This window comes from Ostrinia nubilalis, chromosome Z, assembly GCF_963855985.1.
Source record: "Ostrinia nubilalis chromosome Z, ilOstNubi1.1, whole genome shotgun sequence".
Classification (NCBI taxonomy): Eukaryota; Metazoa; Arthropoda; class Insecta; order Lepidoptera; family Crambidae; genus Ostrinia; species Ostrinia nubilalis.
In genome coordinates, this window is record NC_087119.1 from 9024853 (window position 1) to 9052381 (window position 27529).

General features: G+C 35.0%; 1 protein-coding gene and 1 long non-coding RNA gene across 2 annotated transcripts in view; one reads left to right on the forward strand and one right to left on the reverse strand.

Moving 5' to 3' along the window:
• Positions 1-27529, reverse strand: part of LOC135086890 (uncharacterized) — a 138834-nt gene that overhangs the window by 55051 nt on the left and 56254 nt on the right. The gene's annotated exons all lie outside the window — the stretch shown is intronic.
• The window catches only part of LOC135086875 (uncharacterized), a 50483-nt gene that overhangs the window by 16637 nt on the left and 6317 nt on the right, over positions 1-27529 (forward strand). The window contains exons 3-5 of the mRNA XM_063981702.1: positions 372-423; positions 595-686; positions 1208-1287. Coding sequence (XP_063837772.1) covers positions 372-423; positions 595-686; positions 1208-1287 — 224 coding nt within the window. The remainder of the gene's footprint in view (positions 1-371; positions 424-594; positions 687-1207; positions 1288-27529) is intronic.

A 27529-nucleotide genomic window follows, 5' to 3' on the forward strand; every position in this document is an offset into this window, starting at 1 on the left:
TGGTTGCGGGCCCGCAGCTTCTGTAGAATGCAGATACTTTATGTAAAAACTAATGCACAACTCACGACGCGGTTTTCGCCCGCAACGGGCGCGGTTGTAATCGGGTCCCGCTCGAAAACTGCGCGAAAATCGTCCGATCGGCGGGCGACCATTTTGTACCAGTGACTTAGCAAGCGGCGCGATTTAAAATCGCGTCGTGAGTTCTTAGAATAACCGCGCAAATAACCGTTCCCGTGAGTTTTGAAATAAAACCGCAATTCCACAACCGCCGTGGGCGCGGGTGAAAATCGCGCCGTGTGTTCTTAGCCTAATAAACCAATAAGTCTCAATACTTATTTTCATTGTTAAATTATACGTCTTGTCTTTCACAGGTACAAAACCAAAAGATGATCACATGGACACGTATTGGGTTCAATGTGGCTGGTAAGTTTTAATTAAACCTTTATATGACCTTACGCCATAATTCTGTTTGCTACAGCGAATTATACATGTGTTATGTTATGCTGTGCTAATGCTATGCGTATTTTAAGGCCTAAATGTTAGATGTAGTCAATGGGCGACTTAGATCAAACAAAGTATTCTCTATTGTTACAGATAAATATAAAACAAAACGGAGCTGCCTTGAAACGCGGAAGATATCCACAAGCTTAATAAAAGAAATAAATACTGGAAAACAACATAAACAGGTAATTATCTTTTTCTACTTTCTTATTACTATATGTGTGTGTATTTTAAGTTAATTAATTTAAGTTATAATATAATATGCAAAGCTTTAGTCAAATAAGCGAATGTTGCAGGCTTGTGCGACTTTTAGTCTTAGAACTATCCCCCAATTATATTCTGATTGGTGTATTCACAGAGAGGTAAAAAATAATAATGATTTATCTAAAAACATACTTTTTGAGACGTAACTATGTATAAAATGTTTTACGGCTATGTGAAAACACCTTTAGGAATCAACTTAAATGCACTTCGAGAATGTTAAGATAAGACTATTTACATACGAACATAAAAAAGGTTTTTCCGATAACTCAATGTGCATTTAAATGTGATAACCCACTTGATCTTTGCTGCGTGTTGTACCGGGATTCATGATAATATTCACCATGAGGCATTACCATGGAACTTATCAGACTTGGTATACATTGCTGGCGATGAAAAAGATGATGGAAGTTATTTGAATGTATCTTATGATGCGTTTTGACAGCTGGCTTGGTGGAGCGCTGTGCTAACTCCTGGCAGTAACGCAGCCTTCCCACACCCGCGATCATTGGCGACAATTGACAGGTAGGTCAAAAGACATGCTGTGAGAGAAACTATTTTACCCGAGCGAACTCAACACATTCCCATTTTCAGTCTGTTGCATGCAGCACTCTTGTCATATTTTCTCTCGCATCATAATCACAGTATATCGCATCTTTTTTGTTCCTTTTATTTTTATTTCGTATCACTTTTCATGCTTCTGTTGCCGTTTTCTCGTTTTGCGTATGCGCCCAAGCGACTTACATTTTTATGTCATCAACTGTATCGGTGTGACCACCATCATCGCACGCAAACCATCTAAACATCAAACCTCTTCAAATGTTCACCATGCATGAACTATGCTTTTTACAACTAAATTACCATTTTGTTATCGTTCCAAGTCACAATTAGAATTGAAATAGTTATTTCAAACCACATATTACATAGTCCGACATTATCTATCTGTAAAATAGAGTTGTGTTAAATTATCAGCCTAATGTTACACACATTCGTCATCACATCCTCTTTTAGCTTTATGTCCGAGCGACGAGAAGAATATAAATTCTGGAAAGAATAATATTAGCAGGAAACGTTGTATAATATAATTGATATGACGTTTTTAACCTTGATACACACAAACGGCTAGTCGAAATAGAACACAAATAGGTATATCTGGCATTACATATATTGAAGGAATAGTTTAATAATAAGATATTAGAACTTTCGAACAAGTTACATACTAAGAAGTGCTCTTCGTGATATTATATTACCATACTAGGATTTGTTACCAAACACTAACTTTTCTATAAATCCGTAAACGATAGGTAGGTACTTTATGGGTATAGTAGTCAATAATCACATATTTATCCAGACCCAGCCACCCATAGATGAACAATAAGAAATTATTTAATTAATTAAAAAATATAATACGTATTCAATAACAAAGTACCAAGGCAACTTATGAAAAAATACGTGTCCGATATTTTTTTATTATCTGTTTGAAGGACTAAATACAATTTCGATTTCATTCAGTTAAGGCGATTAGAGTCCTCAATCCGCGCCAAATGGGCATTTTGTAAAGCCTACTCCTCTTTTACTGCTGGACAGAAATAGTTGAAAAAAATATATGTTATACAACAGTTCAAGGACTACATTTGTGACGTTTGAATTTTCGCTACGTCTCTTTGTTTTGGATTAAAAAAATAAATACGGGACATCGATTTTTTACTTAAATTCCCTACTCCTCCAAATCGGCTATGTTATTTTAAAAGATTTTTGCACGAATAGATTAGGAATTCTTTAATCTTTAAATGACACGTTGCGTTTTTCAATCGAACATTACTTTCATTCATAAATTTTACTTTTGATAAATTCCGAACGTTTTGCTGTTGAGGGGGCCTTCGCGGGGTGCGGGCGGCAGTCGGCCGCTGGCCTTCAGACGGGGAGGTTGTGTCACTCGCTGCAAACTGACATTAGCGATCAAAATGAATTTTTTCTTTGGCTGAGTTGCACCACCTGACGTGACCTAACTTTGACCGTAGCTTTGGCGATAACCGGTGTTTTTTGTATGGAGTTAGACAGACTTTTGACGCTTGTCAAAGTTGAAGTAAGATGGTGCAACCCAGCTTTTGTTCGACAATAGATTTTATGTCAGAATTGTTCATAGAGTACGTGCAGTCAGATGATACAATTGAATTATGACGCGCTCAGACGCTATTTTCTACCTGAATAGAATCTATTAGTGTAAAAAAACTATAATTGACTCCAAAACAACTGCACAAGATAAATACAAGTAGAAAAATTATTACGTTATTTATTTACTAGGCCTTTGCAATCAGTATCCAAATTAGGAGCTAGTCAGAATCTGTAACTTAATCGATTTACGTGAAGAAAACAATTTATATTTTTCATACTTATTAGAATTAGATTTTCAATATGTTTCTTTAGTAGACTATAGGTACTCAGTAGACCTTGTTGTTGTCACTGAAGGTGCATAGGTACACAGTACATTGATACCATATTTTTCATGTTAAATGCAAATAAACTTCCCTAAATTACCAAACCATGAAACGTACCTATATTATTAAAAAGTTTCGCAGATAAAAACTGAAATCCTCTTATAAGGTGATGAATTTTAGGAGCATGTCATGAAACCAAAATTATTAGCATACAAGAGCTTGTTTTAAAAAAAATCTTTTTATTTATTTTTTTATTTATGATGGGGAATTTACTGCGGCGTAGTAGCAGAGATTTTCCGTATGTAGATCGTAATAATTTCGAAGAATAGGGATGTTTCGTGGATAAAGCAAGAAAGTAGCAAGAGTTTGAATTAGTCCGTCGGTGAACTTACCAAAAAAAAAACTCTAAATGTATTTTTCACTTTTTTAAACTTATGAAAATTTAAAAAGATGAAGCGCACCAAAGTTCAGAAGATGAGGCACATGACATCAAGGCATGTTTAAAAATGTGGCGATTTGTGCCGTCACGCGGAATTTCATCGCATCATATCTTCGTAATTACTTGTTTCGTTCGTTCGTTCGTTTCAGCCAAATGACGTCCACTGCTGGACAAAGGCCTCCTCTTGTTTAATTAACAAATAAAAATATCCTGTGTCCAATATTTTTTGATAATGTAAAATTGACGGACCAAAAGTCTTTTTTTAAGAAACTAGCCTATTCCTATGGCTACATTCCAGCTCCATCATCAGACCCTGCAGTTTACCTTAGAGAATTGAAGATTCGTGATTTTCAAAGTAGCGTACTTACATAACATTTTAGGTACTTGCTTATACAGAGTGTCCCAAAAACAATGATAACCCTTCAACCATCGATAGGCCTCGCCATGGCCTCCCTAACGTCCAATTTTGACCCCATTAAAAATATAACCGATTTCAAGATTTTTAAGTTTTTGTGCATTTTTAGAAAATTGTAATGAAATTATTTAGGTATAATAATAAATAAATACAAATCAAACGAGCCTAAACTCGATGGAATCGTTTAATCCCGGAGTTGCTATGGGGCCACTGGCATTCCAACTCTACCATCAGATCAGCTCCATGTCATAACAATATTGCATTGTCACCCGAATCACATGTATATCCGAAATTTTAACTTAATCAATTGATGAAGGATTTCTAATAAAAAGACAAATACATTTTCAGTTTATTCTTCATAAGTGACACAGAGAGAATGACAATAGACAAAAGCAGAAACATTTATTTGCTTTTTTAGGCCATAGACAATACTAGGTACTAATGCGTTCCAATAGGGATGATGACTGGGTAATGAAATCGAAATTCTATTTAGTCCATCAGACAGATAATTAGAAAACATTAGACTCATATTTTTTAATTTTTTCCATAATCGAATAATAACAGTATTATATTGAGTTGAAATGTTGCGTGACGTCACATTTGAGTAAAAATTCTACTCAAGCGTAACGTATCGCGCCATTTCAACTCGATGTAGCACTGTTATTATTTAATTATGAAAGAAAATAAAAAATATGAGTCTAATATTTTCTAATTATCTGTCTAACGGACAAATAATTGAAATTTTGTCATCTAGCCTAGTTGTCGTCAGGAAGTTGGTCTAGCTTGCAAGATTCCACCCGAACAAACATTTATGTAATTACCTACATACATCATAAATTGCAAGCTAAATAAAAGCTTGTAATAAAGTCGGGTTTGTTCAAATTTCGAGAACGACTGAACCGACAAAAGCATTAGAAAATTTACGAAAAATAAAATAAAATTTTATCCCGTACAAAATGTTCATGGATTTAGTTATTTTTATTAAATACCTTTACGCCTGAGTTAAATGACACCGACATCAAGGTTCATCAATTTAAGTTTAAAAATATAATAGGCAGTAATGTATGAAGAAAGAGCTTCTATTCTGTATCTACCTATGCCCGGGTATATTAGATCGGTGTCAAATCGGAGTTTTTGGTGCGGGGTACGCGGGTGTTGCTCGCGGCGTGAAGGTCAAACGCCCAAGGTCATTGAGGACTCTAATCGCCTTAAAATACTGCATCATAATTTCAGTCCACATCTCAATTGTTGGATATTCAGTGACGTGGTTATTTTTAAAGAAAAGTTATTATTCTAGTTGCGGCGGTTATCCAAATCAGCCTTAAAATCCCTACCAATGAACTGACCACACCAGTTACTGAGAAAGAGAAGATTATTTCAATCGACTGATATCGTACATTTAAAATTAGGTACAATCGGCAACACTTCCAGCTTCCATTTCCGTTCTTTCTCTCGCTCTCATAAAATAATGATTCTTTGCGACAGAAAGAGACGACATGACCGGAAATGGATAGCTGGAACTGTAGCCGATAGTACATAATAATGAATTCTTAAATCAACATCTTACCTGCGCAAGATGGTCATGTTACTTTGCCAAGATAATGCCAAAAGTACTACATACTACACTACTTTCTCATGATTGAATCAGCACCCCTCAGACCTTTTCCCATTGTATGCGATTTATTAACAGCTCTAGCTGTACATTTAAATAATTTGTTCAGTACCAATAGAAGATTTTCAAGGAAGACCAGTTATTACATTCCGAGTAACTTTATATGAAAAAAGAAACGTCAAGACAAACAATTACGTGTTAGCACTCCAAATAAACCGGTCGATTATTCAGAATATTAATAACTTCCTCGATGTAGGATGACATAATTACATATTAAGCACTTCCCTACCCCTTTGGTCCAATATTCTCTTCTTCTTCCTCGGTCCCTTACTGATGAGGATCGCGACCACATATAGTGTTCCTACACAGACTGCGGTCATAAGCTGTGTGGTGTGGATCACACGATGCAAGCTTCCGCCCACCGTCTTCCTCACCGCGTCTGACCATCTCGTCGGTGCCCTGCCCCGAGCATGTCTGCCTTCCATTTGTCCCAAGATAATTTGTTTCTCCAGACAATGCCTTGGAGACTGCATAATATGTCCAAAGAAACGTCCAATATTAGAAATTCGTGGAAATTTCGCTAACCAAAATCTCATTTGATCTGCAGCACATTTTCGGACGCACGTGACAATCCAATCACATTTTTAATCAATTTATTCCAGGTAATCTGTGTCAAAATATTTTATCATTTTTGAGAAGAGATTATTGTTACGAGCGTAATAATATTATAGGGATAAGTACCTTTATTCAAATAAAAAATGCCTTTATAAACTTTAAACTACAAATATACAAGTACAAAACAATCTTTGGTTTATTTAAATATTAGGAAGAAAAAGACGATGTGATACGATGTATTCAGTAGTGTTTGGTTTTATTCCCAATTATCATCTTTCATTCATTCACCACATCTCAGAAGTAATTAATTAAAAATGTATACTTTTATGTGGTCTGGTGTCCATTGGTTCACATTACCTATGTAATATTAGCATTTGAGTCAGATTTTCATATATTTCTAAATAATTGATACTAATTTAAATACCTAGTTGATGACAGAAAAATATATGTGTAAGTTGTGTAACTTTTATTTGATATTGTAATATGTTTAGATACCTAGCTGTATTAGGTATAATGAATTTTATTGACATATTTTTTTATGATGTATGCACTTATATTGTATATTTTATTGTTATTTGTATTTTGAAGTGACTGTTGCATTGAAGCGATTTGGACCATAATTTGCGAAATACATTTTTCATCATCACCATGACATGTTTTCAGTGGCGTCGTCTTTTCTAACAGTTATGAACTAATATTATTATGAAGTGGTAAGGTGTTTCTTTATTAAATAATTTGATCATTACTTTTCATAATCCCAAAGATAACGAATTTTATTGTCTGTTATGACTATAGGGTCAGATTAATTTAATGTTCCAGAATAAAGATAACAGACTCATTTCTAGATAGCTTTTTCTTCTCAAATATAAACAATGCATATCGTAGAATATGTAGGTATTCGTTTGGGATATAGTAGGGTAAGTAGATTGAAGAAGACCTGGTTCGCTAAACAATTGACTTTGTAAAGTTTTAAAAGTATCTCTAATTCAGTTACATCATACTTTCTGAAACAAGTTTATAGAAAGAAATACATTTATAAAGTGTTTAGTGAAACCCGTCAGAAGTTCTTGCAGTCTATTGTGGTATTAATCCCACAACCAACGGTGAGCTCAATCGCTCTCGGGCACTAACTTTTGAAGTCGCCAACAGCTATTGCCATTTTAAAGCGTTTAAACAAGTTTGTTTAAGTTGTTTACGGATTCAGCTGAAGGAAAAGTTGCTGGAAAGATTCCGTTTCATCTGAGTTTATTTCCTCAGCATTACAATGGAAAATTATAAACTTTCTTGAACAATTTTATTTGAAAGCTAAATTAATGATTTTTAAATAAATGGTTAAAGCAAAAATAAGAAATAGAAATGGGAAGTCGACGTCACTGTTTTCTTATCATGTTCAATAGTCAAACCAATGCAGAGTCACGCTCCAGCTGTGTTTCGTAGTATTTAGCACCAGCCGCCTGCATCCAGCGCTTGCTCTTTGCCCCGTGAAAGACATGGGTAGTGAGATGTCCTGTACATCACAAATTCTCACTACCTTGTCTTTCATGCGGATCGAGCAAATATACTTCATGCGAAGACCTTCCTAGCCTGAGAAGACCTACCTGAAGACTTGGTACAACATTTTGCTCAGCTTGTTACCTTTCCTAAGTATTTAAATTTTTGAAGTTATTGTGTTCTTTGTAATCATGTGTAAAATCATTTTATAATATTGATGAGTCTAGCTATTAATGACGTCAGTGAGTTTCCAACACAAACATACATCTTTAATTTATAACTATTAGTAGATAACGCTATAAGTACTTTAAAGAAGCGCTGATCTCCATCTTGCTGCCCATTTTGGTGCACTATTTGTTACTATGGTAAAGAGTAGTGGATGGCCATCTGAGTCTAAATTTGACTCACGGACTCACTTTATGTGACATAAATACGGACGTGATGTGTTGTTTGATTCTAATTTTAGGAGTTATTTTGTGAGGGTTATAATGAAACGCAATCATGTCATCGTATGTTAAGAAGAAAGAGTTCCTTTTAGTTGAAAGTCTGTCTCAGCAAAGGCAGTTTCTAATAGGAGTCTCTTAGAAATAATGTTTAGAAAACATACTGCATTATTGCACGTAATAGTGTGCTGAAAGATGCTACAAAGCGTTCCATAATACGGATCATTTCGCTGCAGTATCGGTTTCCATTGACAGCAAAGGAACGTTCAAACCCTTCCTCTTGCCTACGTAACAAACGCCTCAATCTTTTTACTGAATAAGAAAGCTTTTGTCTTACATATTCAATACCGGCCAAGTGCGTGTCGGACACGCCCAGCGTAGGATTTGACTTGTTGGCCAAACGCCATCTGTTGTTATTCATTTATTATTTACATTAGTCTATAACAGAAGTAGAATTCGGTAATTTAACAATGTTTTCCATGTTTCTGTTTATACAGACATTTATGGCGCGACGCGACGTCTTATTGTCTGATAACATAGACTGTTATTATTAGTGTTTATAAATATCTCAATCAGTATAGTACTCTATATTCACAACTACCAATGTGCCACAACATAAAATATAACAATCAGAGATCGGTGTTTTTAGAAAACTAATTGCAATTAATTTTGTTTTAATAATGGGTTATAACATGATTCTATCTCTCTTAAACTGAAAGACCGCTATAGAATGATGTTATAACTCGCAAGCTACTATTAATTGTAATACAAAGTAAGTAGAGCGTGCAAATCTATAATCCGTTAAATAATAAATAAATAAACAACAAATGTTTTCTTATGAAAAGTTATACAACTTACAGTGCTAATAGTGATTTAACTACGTAATCTTGTATCTTTTAATACTCAGAAAGGAAATAGGGTGTGTCACCTGAATCTGTTTTAAATTTCAAATATTCCTCAATTAGCGATAATACTCATACCACAATACTATCAAACATTCTAAATATTTTCGTATGTTACTAAAGTAAAAGTAAGAATTTAATCTAAGACGTATAACAGTAGCAAGCAAACGAACCGCGTCGGCCAATAATAAACCAATCAAGCAATGGAATGTTTGTCAACACTTAATATGAAGCCGGGCAATTAACTCGCTATTAGAATCGGCTTTTACCTGTTTACTCTCTGCATAATGCCTGTAGGTAGATAATATACATGTGCGGCGCAGTCATGTCCTTAGTGTTACAAAGTATATAGGGTCAATTTGTGTGATAACGGGTGCCGTTAAAAATGCATTAATTGATTAATTTTTACGAGTGAGACGTGATAGTTACAATAACAATTAAATGTGACATCAATATGTACTTACTTGTGCGACTTAAGAATAGTCGTAAACAACTTATTAAAACCAACATCATATTTTTAAAATTTATTGCATCCCTTCCGTGGCATAGATCTTATTTATCATCCTCTCATCATTTGGGTATATTCCTTCTGTATAACCGGTTTTTGTTAGGTTTCGTTAAGTTAGGTTCTGAAACGAACCTAACCGGGTTTCAGAATGTCTTCAGGAACCTAACCATATTTTTTCAAGAAGTTCCGGTGTTCATGAAACTTGTGCTATTCATACTTATTTGGGTGTACCTTATTTTAGCATATCTATCTTCAGGAACATGGGTCCATTCATCAGGCAGCATTCTTCAGATATGCTTTCAATATTATTATACAGGGTGACAGGTAAAGCGATACATTCCTTGATAGGGGTTTAAGTAGAGCTTATTTGCAGTCATTTAAGTCATATGACACCATGTCCGAAACTTGTTCATTTCCAAGTTATTTAAGTATTTAAAAAAAAACTCTAGTTTTTATGTTAAAATGTACCCTTGTAATGAAGAATACGGAATAATGTTAACTTTTTTGTTGTATTCGTATAGCTAAATAATAAGATTGACATTTTAAATTAAAATTTGCAAGAAAGAATCGTCATTACTCAAGTAAAAGCTAAAAAACCATGTATCATTTTGCAAAAAAATTATGTTTTAGGTCATTAAACGAAGAATTTCCAAGAAAAAATGTATGGAATGTTGTGTACAAATTACAGGATTTAGTTCCTTGATTCATTAGCTATTCAAAAAGGTACAGGTGTTTAACAAACACGACATAATTATTTTTTTATTTGAATTTAAACGTCTAGTAAGATACTTTCATAAAAAAATTAATAAGTAATAAAGTCACACAACCATTCTTGGGTCTCAATAAATGAAAAACTTAGTATTTTAGTAATAATTGTATCACCTAATTTTATCTAGGTACATTATTTTAAGTCCTGCTCAAACTGTGAGCCCTCTAATACAAGCTCGTAGTCTGTTTCTCACTTCTGTTTTTGTGACTCTTGTTGTCAAACTTTGCTGAATATCTTGAGCTGCCCTCTGAATGCGCTCATAGTTCCAACAGAATCGCCTTCAATCATTGGCTAGGTTCGTAAACTTGTCAAATTGTAAGCAACATTTCATACATTTTTTCTTGGAAATTCTTCGTTTAATGACCTAAAACATAATTTTTTTGCAAAATGATACATGGTTTTTTAGCTTTTACTTGAGTAATGACGATTCTTTCTTGCAAATTTTAATTTAAAATGTCAATCTTATTATTTAGCTATACGAATACAACAAAAAAGTTAACATTATTCCGTATTCTTCATTACAAGGGTACATTAGCATTGTACTAGGTAAGATCATTGTTTATGATTTATGAACAAATAGAGTAGTTGAATAAAATATTGATATTCTAACCATATTTTCGAAAGCTTGACTGAATAAACAAAGTAACACAATAAGATTTTCTTAGGATTAAAGTTAAGTGAATATACTGCAGTGTTGCATATGATACGGCACTGAAACTGAAACACACGGTGACAACAATAGACATGTTGACACCACCAATCAGTTGACGTACTTTTTAAAACTGTCAAAACGAAACTCTCCCATAGATTTTGAATGGCACTACAAGCAAGTGACGTCACTATTTTGTCAACTCAAACTACTTTTTTCAATTACAATGCGACCAAAAATCGTAATTTACAGTTAATTTAAAATTAAGTTTTTAAGACCAGAAAGAAGTGTCTTTTTAGAAAAATTGTGATTTCGAATTATTGGGGAATGGTGTCAAATTGTCTATTTCGTAATATGGATTATTTTCTCTGAAGTATTAGATTTCTACAAAGGGACGACTAGAAGCTTTCATTTTTCCTACGTAACGGATGCTACAAGCTGCTTTACTGCCTTTTGCCACCCTGAAATGTGCCTTGACATGACATTATTATTGCATACATCATTGAATCGATTTTTTGCACACGTCTCTAGTTTAAAATGTAGTATTTCCCCGTACGATTTATTGATCCGTAACTCGTAAGAGGTCTTTTTATCGAAGACTAGCTTTCTACCCGCGGCTTTGCCCGCGTGGAATTTTGTCTGCCACAGAAAAACATTATCGCGTACGTCCCTGTTTCAAAAACCGGGATAAAAACTATCCTATGTCCTTTCACGGGACACAAACTAAGTATGTCTATGCCAAATTTCATCAAAATCGGTTAAGTGGTTTAGGCGTGAAAGCGAGACAGACAGACTGTCTGAGTTACTTTCGCATTTATAATATTAGTATAGATTAGATTAAACGTTTATAATCGATTAGCTTTATAATGATTTCATAACTTCGGAGGCCTTATGTTACTTGTACAATAATAAGTCATATTAACATGAAGTAATTACTGTAAAAGCACAGAATAATAATAAGTACTACGTACAGAAGTTTTACTTCGCGAAGGTATTTAAAAAAATGTATGCTCAATGTCATTAAAATATGGTGTAATTTAGCTTGTCTCAAGAGTCAAGCACCATTTTGTTGACAAACGTCAGTGATCGGCACTGCGCCGAAGCTATAGGGCTTACTTCGGTAAAATGATGTGACGTGAGGTGCCAAACTGCGGAAAATGGCGGAGGAAATACATGATTTAGCATGAATTATCATGAATAATATTAACTACTTATTTACCTCTCAGTGTCTTGAGGCAACTTAAAAAAGTACATTCTGTGTTTTTATTATTATTTAGGCAGTTAAATACTGCACAGTATTTAGTACACCATTTTCTTTATTTTCTTCCATCATACACAAGAATACGCGTGCGTGAGTCAATGTTCGCTCGTATGTGAGGCCTTGTCGAATAGTATCCTGTAGGTGGGCCATCGTGCGTGTTTTGTTTTCGATGTAAACTCGCGGAGATGAACAGGCCTGGTAAAAGTCGTTAAAGAGACTCCAAGCATGTCTTCTTCTTAAGTTTATATTGTAGTACGATTTGTCAGCTTTGATCGCAGTACGAGATAACTGATAAATGTATAGTGTTTTATGCTTGCTAGAAGTATATTACTCGTATATCCTGTAGATTTTATTGAATTAAAACTAAACATTTCACGTTAATTGGCTTCCTACTATTAATGAACCGACTGTCTGACTAATTAACCATCCGGCTGGGACATGCATGGGCTGGTCTATGTGTTTGGGAAATATCACATGCAACACTACGTCCTTGAGTAAAGGAATAAGAATTCTTATAGCTTAAAATTGTTCTTAGTATAGTATCGTGCATTATGCCTTGTTACCTTAACGGCTGTTTGCATTTTATATGGCCGATTTCGAACAGCTAAATGACAAAGACAAATTGAAGATTGAACTGTCCGTCTTTGAAGTCAAAATAATAATTCTACACAAAGGCCTCGTCTGCTTTAAAATTCATACTTCGCTATGGGGCTGGTATCGATTTGTGCTATTTTTTAGAACAGCCTTTGACGACATAATTATGTACCACAGCAAAGGCCCTGACTACTTACATAAAAATGTAGTGTCTTCGATGTAGTTGTATCGATTTGTGCTACTTTAACGCCACGCTGGTATCAGCTTTCGTAGCCCGTCTTTATAATGTGTAAGGAATTGTCTTACTCCGGATTGCTATTTTTTCTATCCCAATCTAAATCTACCCGTTAACAGACAGTCCTATGTCTTGGTCAAAATATCTACGGTTTTCGATGTTTTACATTATCATATTGTTTATAAGATTTGAAAAATTTTATAAAAGTGTAAACGCATCGAAAATTATTGTTATTTGATCAAAAACAGATTGAAATTTGACAGTTGACGGACCGATTTGGATTGGGATTGATTATATTATATTAGCAATGCGGCGTTAATGGCGTGACATAGTTGTAGGTATCTGTTATCATTATGCTTGAACAAATGCAAATCAAGTGTCTCGTTGGCGACGTTGGGACGTACGCGGCGGTAGGGTAACTCGGAACCGATCCTTCCGCCTGGGCTGCTTCTGAGATGCCTTTAATGCGATGTGATGTCAGCTCTTAACGTGCATAACAGGATGACATTATTTCCCGTAAATTACTTACTAGTATTAACTAGTAGTTGGCCTTTCACAATATAACAATCATAAAGAATTTAATTATACAGGGTGTCCCAAAAAGTAGTGTCAAGCCGAAGCCCAGAGGTAGAGCATCACTAGGGCTACCCAAATCACTGTAACTTTTGATAGTTTTCGAGTTATGATTTTTTTTACAACAAATAAGATTTTAGTTTACATTCGTGTTACGGGTGTAAATACTTCTGAATCAGCTAGGTCTAGTATTAATCTAATAATAATTAAAAAATCAGGCATGTATCTTGACTATTTGCGCCACAGTGACCAAAAAAGTGCCTAAGCACAGAAATTTAAAAACAATCATAACTCAAAAACTATCAAAAATCGCGGAACATACATGGAGATGATTTGGATAGCCCTAGTGATGCTCTACCTCTGGGCTTCGGTATGACACTACTTTTTGGAACATTCTGTATTTAGTGTCCATTAAAACTATGTATTACAAAAAATAACCCTTATGCAATTTAACATTAAAGAAATGTTTCTTTCTGGCCGCATTTAATTTTATGAAACTACCTCATGGTGGATATTAGACATGCCAATTTATTTTATTACATTACCTGCCTACGCGGCTTCGCCCGGGGTTTTCCCGGAAATTATTCGAATTTTTCTCGCCGTAAAAACTATCCTTGAAATTCAACGAACATTAAAAAAAAGAACTAGTAAATTGGTCCAGGCGTTTTTAAGTTTTTAATGCGCTTACCAACACATTTTGCGATTCATTTTTAAATTATTAATTATTAATATATTAACTTGCCAATACTCGTATTATACAAATAATGTTAATATCATTTACCTATCATAAGTAATTAAGGTCTTATAGTATAGAATCAAATACGCTGCAATATCTTGCGTTTCTAAATTATAAATTAAGCTCTGCATGTTCGTTCTAGTGTATCTTACACTCTATAAACAATTCATCACGTGTCAGTTATTCGTCCTTTTGCTTTTCTAACTGTTACTCGATTGTTATGTACTTGCACTATGTAACAACTAACAACGTTCTCTCAAGCTCAATGACAGTCTTTGCCCCTTGTAATGCGATTGACACGTTTTGGTATGATTGCTCCGAGCTTAATATAATTTCCGACTATAATCTTTTGCATCAATCGACTGCGAGTCCTAACAACTAGCATGTAAAGTAAGTTACAATGTATGCACGATAGGCGGAATCCGGGATGATGCACGTATGTAGTCGTAGGTGTGCTTAACTCAACAATTGTGCAACGCGGTAACTCTAGCTCAGTCCCCTCGATCGGGCCCACTAGAGTGAGCCCGCCGTAGGCTGGACTTTGGTCCAACACCGCGATGGGCAACCCTCTAGTTGGGTTCACCACTGATCGGGCGCCATATGCGCTCGATACGGCCCGATCGCGAACGTCGGTCGCACGACCGACGCGGATGAGCCCACACTCGGCCTCGTCGGTACGCGCACCGACGATCGCCAAACGGCTAGAGTAGGTACCTTCTGTACTCGCCACTCTGCCCGGTGAAGCTGGAAAAGCTCTTCAAGCTACCAGCGCGCGTCCCGTCAAAAAAAATGCTCTAGCTCAGCTTTCTGCATTAGGTCATTGAGTGAACTCGAAACTGCTTTTATTTATACAATTTCTAAGTTTATCATCATTCTTCTGGTCCTACTTTATTTCAAAAAGCAAGTCAACTCAGCCATTGTATAAAAATTAGTCGCCAGTAAAGAATAGAAAGATCACTTTTCACGGAGTTTTTATCCGCAGAATGATATGAAACACTACATTTTGCGGAAAATTCCAACAACTTAATACCTTTTAGAATCCTCTGTGCTTTAAAGCAACTTGAAGAAGTGATTTAACACATCCGAGGCAATGAACTGAGCTAGACCAATAGCGCGGTGCAGCGCTAAGTTTTAGAAGTAACGCTATATTGGGACGGGAATAGCTATGACCACATTGATAAACTAACATTCTTCATTCTTTAATTACTTAAATAGATTAGGCTAACCGTTTAAAATGTTCGAGAATGGTAACATTTTTCAGCCCAATCCAACTAGTGCCTCGCAAATGTATCAAAACTAACTGTAAATATTCGAGTAAAACGATATTTTTCGAGCCGACCCAATTAGTGGTTCGCAAAATATATTAAAGTTCGTCAAAAAACTGTGCTAGAATTCAATTCATCGGCCATAGCACTTTTTAAAGTTTCGCACCCAAAAGCTAAATAACTAAATATATAAATACAAATGAGAACGTATTTATTTATTTTGGCGTATGCTCAATGTTCAAAGCTTAAATAAGGCACAGTGCTCCTCAGTCAAAAATGGCACTCACGGAACCATTCGTATGTAATACAGACTCTAACATGGCCGTTTATTTAAAACTAAAACGACAGTTAGCCGTTTGAGTTGACTCGTCGCGATCCTATTAAAGGATCATATTTGTTTGGTGCCGCTTCTGCGAATATTTCGTAATTCAAAAAGCTGTCGTCCAAATCCCTCAAAGCGTTTCGTGTTTTTATCTTTTTCGTCAATTACTCCAGCCTTGTGATTCAATAGATTTGTTTGAAAACTCGCATTTGAAAAGTTTCACAGGCGTTACGAGTATTCGTGACTCTTTTATTCTTTGTCAATAAAGTGATACATTTAAAAGTTTAAGCACTTCATATGAAACGTTTTGCCTTTTATGAAATGATTGTGTTCTAGCTCTGATGAATTACATACCGTAGTTATCATAAAATGTAGCAAAAAAAAAAACGTTGAATTTGAAGTAGTGGATTGGGTGACACATAAAAATAATTATTTGTCTGTAAACAAACGAAACATAACAGTATTACGATACAACAAATTGTACATAAAAATATAGTTGTATTTCTTATAACATGCTATTCTTATCCAACAAGGCTGCTTCTTGAAAAGTGATCGTTTTATTCTAGTATTTTCGTCATTAATTAGAGTATTTCTGTACAAAAACTTTCCTTTGCCTTCGCAGTTACGCTTACGTGGATTGATTAGCTGTACAAAAATATCTCGCAATCTTAGCAATCTTATTTCGATATAATTAGCCAATGTCACTGGTATTGTAGAGCAAAAATATCATTCTATAAATATAAAATGCCAGTAATCCGGAGAACTGTATTAATATCGAAATGATCAGCAATCGCTGTATCCAATTAAAACGTAACAATTTGAAACGCAACTGGTACTCTACTCATAAATTGTGCATAACCACACAAATACTTTTACTTAATTCCATAGGTACTCTAAATTCCACGCCTGGACGTTCCATACCTGGAATTTTGATGTTCGAATAAAGCTAGTTAATCAACGCCAAATAATTAAAATGTTATGGTTCATTGGGCGCATAATTGTGGATGAGAGATTACTGATATTGTTCATTATTCTCGGACCGGAACACAGAGTTGGGTGGTCAAACTGTGTAGGGCAGGAGTGGCGAACTTTTACGTGTCAATGTGCCATTTTGTCTCAAAAATTTCCTAATAAGCCGTGCCGTCCAATATTTCTGAATTCTATCAATTGCAACTTTATTGACAACCAAAAAAAACTTTTGTACGTAATATTTTTTTGAACACAGTGAACTTTGTACATTTTGTAATAAGTGGCGTTATCAAAATATTGTGTCGAATACCATCATTCGCACGCGTGCCATTGGTTGGCCATCCCTGAATTGTAGGATATTAAATAATTAAGTACTCCAGAGCCTGCCGTGTAACGAGCGCGGTTCAGCGCATCGGCAATTACCTACGAGAGCATTTTTAATATTCCAACTCTACTACCCTCGTATTTTTTATACTTTATTACGCTAAAGTTCTATGCTGTTATTGCTTTTAACGTAAGCAAAATAAGTTGTTTTAATTGGTTTCCAATTATACAAAGCCAGGCTGCGTGAGTTTTAATTACGTGAACAATTTCGTTGTAGGGCATTTTCAACGTTGCTATGTATTGACGATTATTTAAATTTTTAATAGTGGCCCGTGGTACGCCACTCGCCAGCTGTATGATCGAAGATTTTTGTAGTTTATTGTTATGACACCAATGTCAAATCATTAAACAACATGTTGTTCGAAAAATAATGAAAAATATACTGTAACATACCCGTACTTTTCTTCAATCAGCATTCAGTAGCCCGCTATCACTCATTTGCTTATGCGTTAAAAGGATTGTATTTGTAATATAACACTACTAAATACTGAAGACTTTACTTCAGTCTTGTATGACACGGCGACACGGCATTGACACTGATACACTTGGTCAATGGCGACGAATGTCATTGCCCGTCGATGTTTAAACTAACACAATTTATTACGCATTCTGTGACACACTTATTGGTCTTAATCATCGGTTTGTTTATCAGCTGGCATTGTGTTCTAGTTTCAATTGTAGTAAACGCATTAGTTTGTTGTGATATCTAATATCATGGGAAGTTGACACCTTCTCATTGAGAATTTGATCCACGCAAAAATAACTCAACAAATATAAAACGCGTGGGAAACCTTGACTTTGCAAGTTGAACTCTGTAAACTTTTCAACGCTTGATATTTGTGCATCTAGCGCCAGAAGGAAAAAATACAAATATAAAACTCATAGAACTAAAATTTTACGAATGCATGACATAATGTGCTTTGTCGGATAAATGCGACACGGGCCGTCACGGGCGGTACGGGAATGCAAATATTTGGTTGAAGCCGACACAAGCGGTAAATAGATTAATGAAAAATATTAGTCCAAGGCATTTTTATTCATATACAGCAGTGGTTCTTAACCTTAAGTCACGAAGGACCATTTTACCAAATTTCTGTCTTGTCAGGGACCACTTTTTTTTTTGTCAAAATCCTATGAAAGGGGAGGTCGATTTCTCGCCCACTGTGCACCGTTTGCGTTGTGTTGACTCGACTCATCACGTCACGTCACTTGTTTATTACGATGTCTTCGCGGACCACTTGGAATGCCTCCAGGGACCACCAGTGGTCTGCGGACCACCGGTTAAGAACCACTGATATACAAGATCCCAAAAAATTGTCTCAAGCCAAAGCCCAGAGGTAGAGCATCACTAGGCCTACCCCAATCACCGCGTCTATTGATATATTTCGAATTATATTTTTTTTAAAACATACAAGATTTTAGTTTACATTCGTGTTATGGATGTAAATACTTCTGAATTAGTTAGGCCTAGTATTCATCTAAGAATAAAAAAAATCAGGCATGTACCTTAACTATTCGCGTCACAGTAACCAAAAAAGTACCTAAGAATAGAAATTTAAAACAATCCTAACTCGAGTGCTATCCAAAATCGCGGAACATGTACAGTCGCGGAATGAAAAGGTTCGTCAGTTTTCAAATTGATTCCTTCAACGAATCGCGAGCACATATTACCTTTTGAAACTATGTTACAGAATAATCTCGAGTTAGAGAAAATAATCTTTAACTGTATGTCAGTAAAGTTCAAAATTATTCAGATCAAAGTCGATTTATCTTGTCAAGAAGATTATTATGATTGATAAACTAAATAAAACCTTCTTGTTGGTTCAACCTGCCATTGTTATTTCTATATAAAAAAAAACTACATTTTGTAACATTGCACTGATGGGATAGAAAAATAAACAAGCAAAACCTTATTCGTTAGCAAACGTCATATTTATTTAAATGTTAGCAGCTCTGTTTCTTGCACTGTTATGTTGGCAGGTTTGACTCCTACAGTACCTAGTGCAAGCGAAAACCGACACTAAGGTGACGAACCTTTTCATTCTGCGACTGTACATGGGTGATTCGGGTAACTCTAGTGATGCTCTACCTCTGGGCTTCGGCTTGACACTACTTTTTGGGACACCCTGTATAGTCACGTAAGGTCATACAAGGGTCCCGTTCAAGGGACATTTATTTAAAATATGTATTTGAATTCCAAATCGCCCGTATCGCAATGCAGTACATATTCGTATATCCAGTATGCACGCTCTAGCTAAAATACTCGTGCAGATTCCTATAGGAATTATTGTGTTTCAAATTCTTGAAACATCTCTTCTGGTGATAGTGCTATTTTATAAGATAAGGGGTCACCCAACCCTTAGTTTTCTCTGAAAAGGACCGTAAAATTAAAGACGATAAACAAAATAATTAAATAATGTAGCAAAGGCAATTAATCATTCAGGGACTGGGTAGTCAATGCGAAAAAACGCTCTACGGTTGGAATGTGCAGGTGTCAAAATGTCCATACGGACCGGTTGTTAGTGTGGCAGAAAGTATGAACGTCAAAAAGTCCCAGTGCCAAAATGTACATTGTTACCATGGTTACAATGGTTTAGTGACAAATGGTACACATCACAAAATACAAGTACAACAAAAGGTGTGATAGATAAAATGATCAACTGATATATTGTGCTCATGAATAAATTAATAAAATTAAATGTCAAAATGTTCAATGTTCTTGTAGTCTAGTCAATAAAGTTTTTTTGGACATTTTTACCTTGATGCATTTAAACACGTGTTCACGTTAGCTATTATACAATAAGACGCTTGTTCAAATAAACCCGAAGACATTTTAACTTCAGATCATTTTAACCATTGCTCATTTCGACGTTCATACTTTTTGCCACACTAACAGCCGGTCCGTATGGACATTTTGACACCTGCACATTCCAACCGTTGAGCGTTTTTTCGCATTGACTACCCAGTCCCAGAATGCAATTAATGAAATTACTTTTAAATGCTTATCAGTTGCCTTATGCTTGTACCTATATTGTCATTAAATAAAACGATTATTAAAGTTTCTAGAAAAGTTAACTACGCAGGTTATAAATCATCTTCGAACAAAACTATTAAGATAACACATTGAAACTACGATAGATAAAGACCAAGGGAAACGTTAAATAATTTGAGTTATAGATATGTTAATGCTTTCAGTTTTCGTTTTGAATTCATTTTCACTCACAGTGTGCAAAGAGATGCTGCCGAAACGAAGGCTAAAAGATACTGACACAAACAAAGAGTTTTTATCGGTTTATATTTTTACTTACAGAGGTTCGATTACGGGCTTTGTTTAAGACTAATGAAGATAGAGGAGGTAGGTTAAATTACTTTATTTTACATTTAAAGGTAGGTATATTTATTGAAATTTATTCTACATAAAATTCTCAGCATATGTTAATGCTTTCAGTTTTCGTTTTGAATTCATTTTCACTCACAGTGTGCAAAGAGATGCTGCCGAAACGAAGGCTAAAAGATACTGACACAAACAAACAAATAAGTTACTGTACTTAAACTTTAGTCTATTGTTTACATTTTGAAGCCATTTGGTAAACACGTGTAAGCAATGGACAATAACAACCCAAGTAACATTTTACTCCATTTAAGAGTTCAATAGTCGTTCACATGTACTCCACAAGCTGTGTATGTCAGCTATATACGAGCTGTATAGCTTGCTATAATGCTTTTATAGAACCAGTTTGGGCACAAATTAGACAGCTTTAAGTTCACTATGGCTGTACATTAGCAGTATAATAGCATTATAATAGCAGTTTAAGTAGTAACATCGTACTTAAGGCTGACTTACGGCACTATATGGGACGCAGTGTGAACCATACAACGTACGTGAGGACAATAAAGAGTAACAAGTGGCTAAATGCACAGCTTTCAAAGTTATAAAGTCCGACAAAAGTACTCCAATGCTACCTAAAGTTCACGTGTGTCTTAAATTATTTCCACATTTTAATATTAGTTTGGTATTTGTACGTGAGTGCCAAGAGGGAAACAACTCGGGCGGATAATCATTTATGCAAATAATAACACGGGTTTTAAATACTTAATAATGTTAATGCCATTGGGAATGCAACTTTATCGTGAAATGTATACATATTTACAGCTAAAATATTTACGCGCCTCTGTAAAAACGCGATATTCATTTTAAAATATTTAAAACTGGCTGAGAGGAAATCTACAATTTTCAGTTTTTGATATTGGATAGGCATTATAATTATATTACGGTAATTAATTATAACATGAAACCAAAACTCAATCGCTCTATCTGCGAATTTTGTGATAAATCTGCATTAATTTTGGAGATTTATTTGGTAAATATTTTAGGTTATGTAGAACAAAATGGTGGAAATGAAATACGGCTATGTGAACTGTTATAACTCCAATTTAATGCGGTGCGCGTATATTAGGTTCACATGTGTTATATTAGAATGCTGTTATCTATATGAAGTTCCACATTTGTACCACTACAGCGCTAATGTCTATAAATTTATTCTAATGTGAACTTATGTACAGCTTTAAGATGTACCTAGTTCAGGTCAATTGTGTATCTTTAATTCTTTCAAATACTGAAATTTTAGAGATCCGCAATAAAAATTATTAATGTCCGTTAAATCGCCTAGCCCAGGTACTAATAGTCAAGTATGAATACCTAAAGCATCAGACGGTAGTGTTCCCGGTTTAAATTCGTTTAATATGCTTGACAATTTATTCAAAGCGGAATGAGGAATACGATTTTCAATAGCCCATGTTCTTATTTTTTTTTTGCGAAAGGTTAAATAATTGTCCAAATCAAAATGGTATTCACTATCACAAGAACTGCAATCATCACACTCTGATATCTGGTATATTTTGAAGGGAAATTTCAGGTTCAGGCATAATATTTTCCTCTGCATCATGTACAGAACCACCATGAACAACTAAAAACAGGCTTGGGGAAATGTGTAATAGAATATCACATTCACATTCGTGTTCAGCTTAAAGCAAATAAGAGTAGTACTTGTGGACAAATAAACTGCTATTGATGTTAATGGACAACACATATAGTCCTTTTAACAGCCTACAGTGTACATGCGAACCATTGAAACACTTTTGTACAGATAGTAAAAAAAGGTTATTTTAATTATCACAAACAAGTCCTACTACAGCTACTAGCTGTATAACAGTCTAAAACAAGTAAACATAACAGCCTTTGGCTTTATAAATGACCACGTGTGTTCTATTAAAATGCTAGCTCTATAACATCGTACAAGTAGGCCGTTAAACAGCGGTTGCCGTATCTCTACCCTCCTATAATGCTCTTAGACAGATGGCTGACTTAAGGATAGTTGTTAGAGTATTATAACACCAACAATCGTATAAAAGTATAACTCTACACTAGTCTACACTCCTATAAGTCCCTTAGACAGGTATAGGTGTAATTAATTGCAATAATACAGCTTATACATCACGAGTGAACTGTACTAATGCTTTAAGTACACATTGGAACTAAATGTGAACTCTTAAATGGAGTAAAATGTTACTTGGGAATGGTCTACAGGAAACCTTCTTTGATTGCACATTCGTCTCATTGACAGATGATTGAAGTTACAAAGGTCGTCGTCAGTACAACTTTGAGTTACTGAGGTGTGAAGCCCAAATTATTCGTTTAAGTTATAGAGGGTTCGTATTTTAAGTAAAAGAGGTTTTGGACTCCGAGGGGAAGGGAACACAACATTTTATGAATTTATAGAGGTTATTACGTTATCGAGGTTTAAGTTATCAAGGTTCTACTGTACTTAGTTTAGGTAATGCGGAATGACAATACAGTGTACATATTATTATGATAATACCGGTTCGTAGCCATCACCCTTTATATTGTATCGTAGGAATTGTTTAGCAAGGTTATCTGTGTGCATCCGAAGTTAAATCTGTATATTGTACGTAAGAGCCGTGATGCCATCCATTGTAGGATCTTATACACCACGTGCATTCAAATGAATTTATTCTGTAGAGCGTTTGGATATGTATGAATCACGTATCGTAATAAACCTTTGTTCGTATGTTAGTGGCTGTTGGAGCGTCTTGAGTGCTCCTGTTGCTTGCCTGTTTTGATGCGGTTTGTAATGCAGTTACACAAAATGAAATCCGAATTATTTTATGTAAATATGTTTCCGTATTAGCTCTGTACATGAATTCCTGCATTTAAAAACATGTGATATGCATATTGATCAGTTGAATAATTTCATGAAATTTTATTGTATTCGTTTCAATTAATTAAAAATCAAGAAATTGTGAATGTAAGGAAAGCAACTTAAGTCAATTACAAAGAAAATTACATATACGCTAGCAACAAAACTCCTGAAAAAGTTTTGAACAATGTTACTCAATATCATTTGCATTTTGACTTTTAAAATCACGTAGAGTCATCATAACTAACAAAACTATTTATTTCTTACGATATTGCGTCTTTGTAAACCTTATCTACCATTCGCAGTAAGGTTACAAAGAAAGCCATTATCAAAGTTCAATACAATAACTGCTCGATACGTGGTCCAGTGCATGTATATGTACATTCGAATCGAATGCATATCAGAATCAATATTTTTGTGGCAATTTAGCTCATATTCCAACTACGTAAGATGCCAGTGCTAAGCTTGTTATACTGTCTGTACATTTATTAGCTCTACGACGTATAGTTCTTGCAACTCACGAGGGCGAGTGAGCTTTAAATACTTGTGCGTGTACGTTTATCCTATGCACATAACGATAGTGCAATGTCTATCAAAACTATTGAAAAAAAAAAACGAACAGTAGCGAGCTACCACACATGTAAAGCTCACTCGCCTTCGTGAATTGCAACAACGTATATTATGACAGCCGAGGGTCCTATTCCCGCATCTTGCCGGTACTTGCGATCCGTCTCGATCACTTCCGTCCACAAGCTACAAGTACTTAACCAGTTGAGTGGATCTGAATGGAAACGTAATAGGAACACAATATACGGTTCATCTGCAATATACGGCAGTGGCTGACCGCTTTGTCAACAACGTGGCATGTAAAGCTGCACTGCGGTAATCAAACGTCAATAATTAATTTGTTGATTGACGTGTGGATGTTAATTAATTTAATAATGGGGTGCCTGTTTTATTTGTTTAGATTCTTAAATGGTGCAATTTAGAAGTGGGGACATACTGGTAGAAAAAGAAATTAAATTTAGGATAATAATAGGCTAGCGGACAAATTTTCTATTATTTGTCCGTCAGACAGATAATAAGAAAATATTTGACACGTATTTTTTCTTTTTTTTTATAATTAAATAATAACAGTGCTACGTCGAGTTGAAATGGCGCGTGACATCAACTTATAGATTTTTTTACCGCGAAGTGACGTCATGTGACTTTTTTTTAACTCAATATAGAACTGTAATTATTCGATTATGAAAAAAATTAAAAAATACGTGTTCAATACTTTTTTATTTTTATTTATCTGTCTAACGGTCTAAATACAATTTCGATTTCATTACCCAGTCCACATCCCATAAGTACTTATACTTATTATTTAATGATTAATTAAATTCAAATTAAAGGTATTGACTACAGGTATTAATTTGCCGAAGTAACTAGAACTCAATACTAGTATGGACCTATTTTTTAAAACAATCTTAAAAGCCTGCAAATATACTCAACATCAAATAAAACGCACCTTCCGCGACGCGAATTGAAAAAAGACCTCACTTGGGGCTCACCTCTGGGATCAATGAGACCAATTTTTATGGTTATAAAACCAAATAATCATGATCTCACGTGTCCTCTTTAACAGATGGATAGCGAAAAATCCTAACTTAACAGTTTTATAGCCATAAAAGTTGGCTCAAGCGTAAGTACCTATTTTTTGAAGAAGTGACTGGATCCTTCTAAAGACACATTTTTGGGGTAAAAACCTTTCCTTTAATGAAATGAAGTTTAGAATTAGGCTTTCGAATGGTGCCAATATTGGTGGGAAGTGGGGATGCATACGTTTGAAAGTGCTTGTCGCCGGAGGTGCGATTTATTGGATGTCAAGTGTATAAGGATTCAGGATACAAACATATTTTTTTAAATTTAATATTATACGCAATCTTGTATCCACTTGCACTATTCCGATTTTATTTGTGTCAATAAGGCCTGATGAGGTCGCGATACATAAGTAAATTATTTGGAACTAGTCGCATCGTAAACAAGCTTTGCTTGATTGCGCCTCGAGCAAGCAATTTGAGCAGCAAGATGTTACAAATACATACAAAAACAACCTGGAACCGGGCTAAGTCCAGTAAATAACTGAAACGCTAGTAATTGCATCAGGACATGCAATCATGATTTATTCAATGTTTTACAAAGCGAACAAAGAGTCAATTTAAGTTAGTGTAAAGAGTTACAAGTTACACAAAACAAATGTTGTTAGTATTTTTTTCGATTACACTTTCACCAAAAGTCAAATACGCGTAACTGCTTGGGGACAATACGAGTAAGTGCTGAGAAGAAGCAGTGCAAGAATGAGTCATCATTTCCTAGTTCCCTCTATAGTGCGTTAAACGTTAAACATTAAACGGTTATACTACCTGTGGGAGCTTTGGTGCCTGGTTGCGCGCGCAAGTCGCTGCCGGCACTACTAGAGTGTTCGCGGGCCGCCCGGCATCAGAACGCCGGGGGACCGCGAGCGAGCCGCCAAGCACCACTGCTCCTCCACAGGCCGGCTTCCTCAGCCATGATCAGGTACTTTGCACATCAACTTTTTTTTATATTTCGGTCTTCTTTTATTTTATTGTGCTGTTTTTTATTTTTGTTTGTTTTTTTTGGTTGAACTTAGATATTTTTCAGTTACTTGTTTTTATTTTATTGTAATCTTAAATATTATTTTAATATTTTATGACTATATTTATCTAACAAAGTCTGTCTGTAGAGGTGGCTTTTCGAATTTTTCTTTTTTAATTTACTTTTATTTAAGTTAAATATTTATTTTTATATCATTACTGATATCATTTAGTGTGATTACTTTGTTTTTTTATATTGTTTCTCACATATTTTAGAAACATTTCTTTTTACAATATTGGAAACTAGTAACACTAATTTTATTAACTTTCATTTTAAAACCATTATAACTTGCTCTTCACTGTATTAATACCTGAGCACAATACTTAGCTGAAGGTTTTCGAAGCTAATTAGTGAGAAGTGGGCAGGTACTACAAACTATTTATGGCGCCAGTCTTAGAATTGCTTAATTAATAATTTTCATGAAACTAAGTATTTGTATCATCTTTTAATGATAATTAATAGTACTTTAATAATTAACGTTTCTATTAATAAACAGTCTTGGATCATTATCGTCGTTATGATTTGATCTGGTTCTACGAATGTACTAACAAATATTTAAATATTCTAATTTAAAACAAATTAATACATTACATACTAAAAAATGGTCCTTTTGTCGTTAATTGAAACATACATTGTTACACTGAGAGCTGAATAATTAATAGTTTAAATTGTGTTCCAATCGTGGCCCGGCTGCGGGAAAGGAAGTTTGATTATGTTCCGAATCCGCGTTTTCTACATTGGAAAAATTACGGCCCGCCATAGATTCGATCTAGTGCTACAAATGCACCAATCAGTCAGTTTTCCTTAAATCTTTAATTATATTTTAAAACAATTGAATACATAGTAACAAAATGAGCTTGTGCCGTTGCCCAAAACATACACTGTTGCACTGAACACTGAATAATTAATAGTTCAAATTGTGTGTGGATGCGGGAAAGGAAGTTTGATTATGTCCCGAATGCGCGCTTGTTACATTGGCAATTTAATTACGGTCCGCCGTAGGTGAGCGCGACGGCGCCCGACCGGCTGGTAGTTTGTCAGAGGCATTATTTTAAACCTTTGTGCTGCAAATTGGAAACCGTGATACAATTTGATCTCCGGCAATATGACGTTCCATCGGTTTTTAAAAGGATGCACAGGATATTGCGTTTCGTGTCTGTTACTTTATTACTTTTTTCATGATGCAATTTGTGTCCTTTGTTTGAATTTTATGTGAGTTGGAAAAGTGAAAATGTTATCACAGAATTTCAATGCCTTTAAAGTAATAT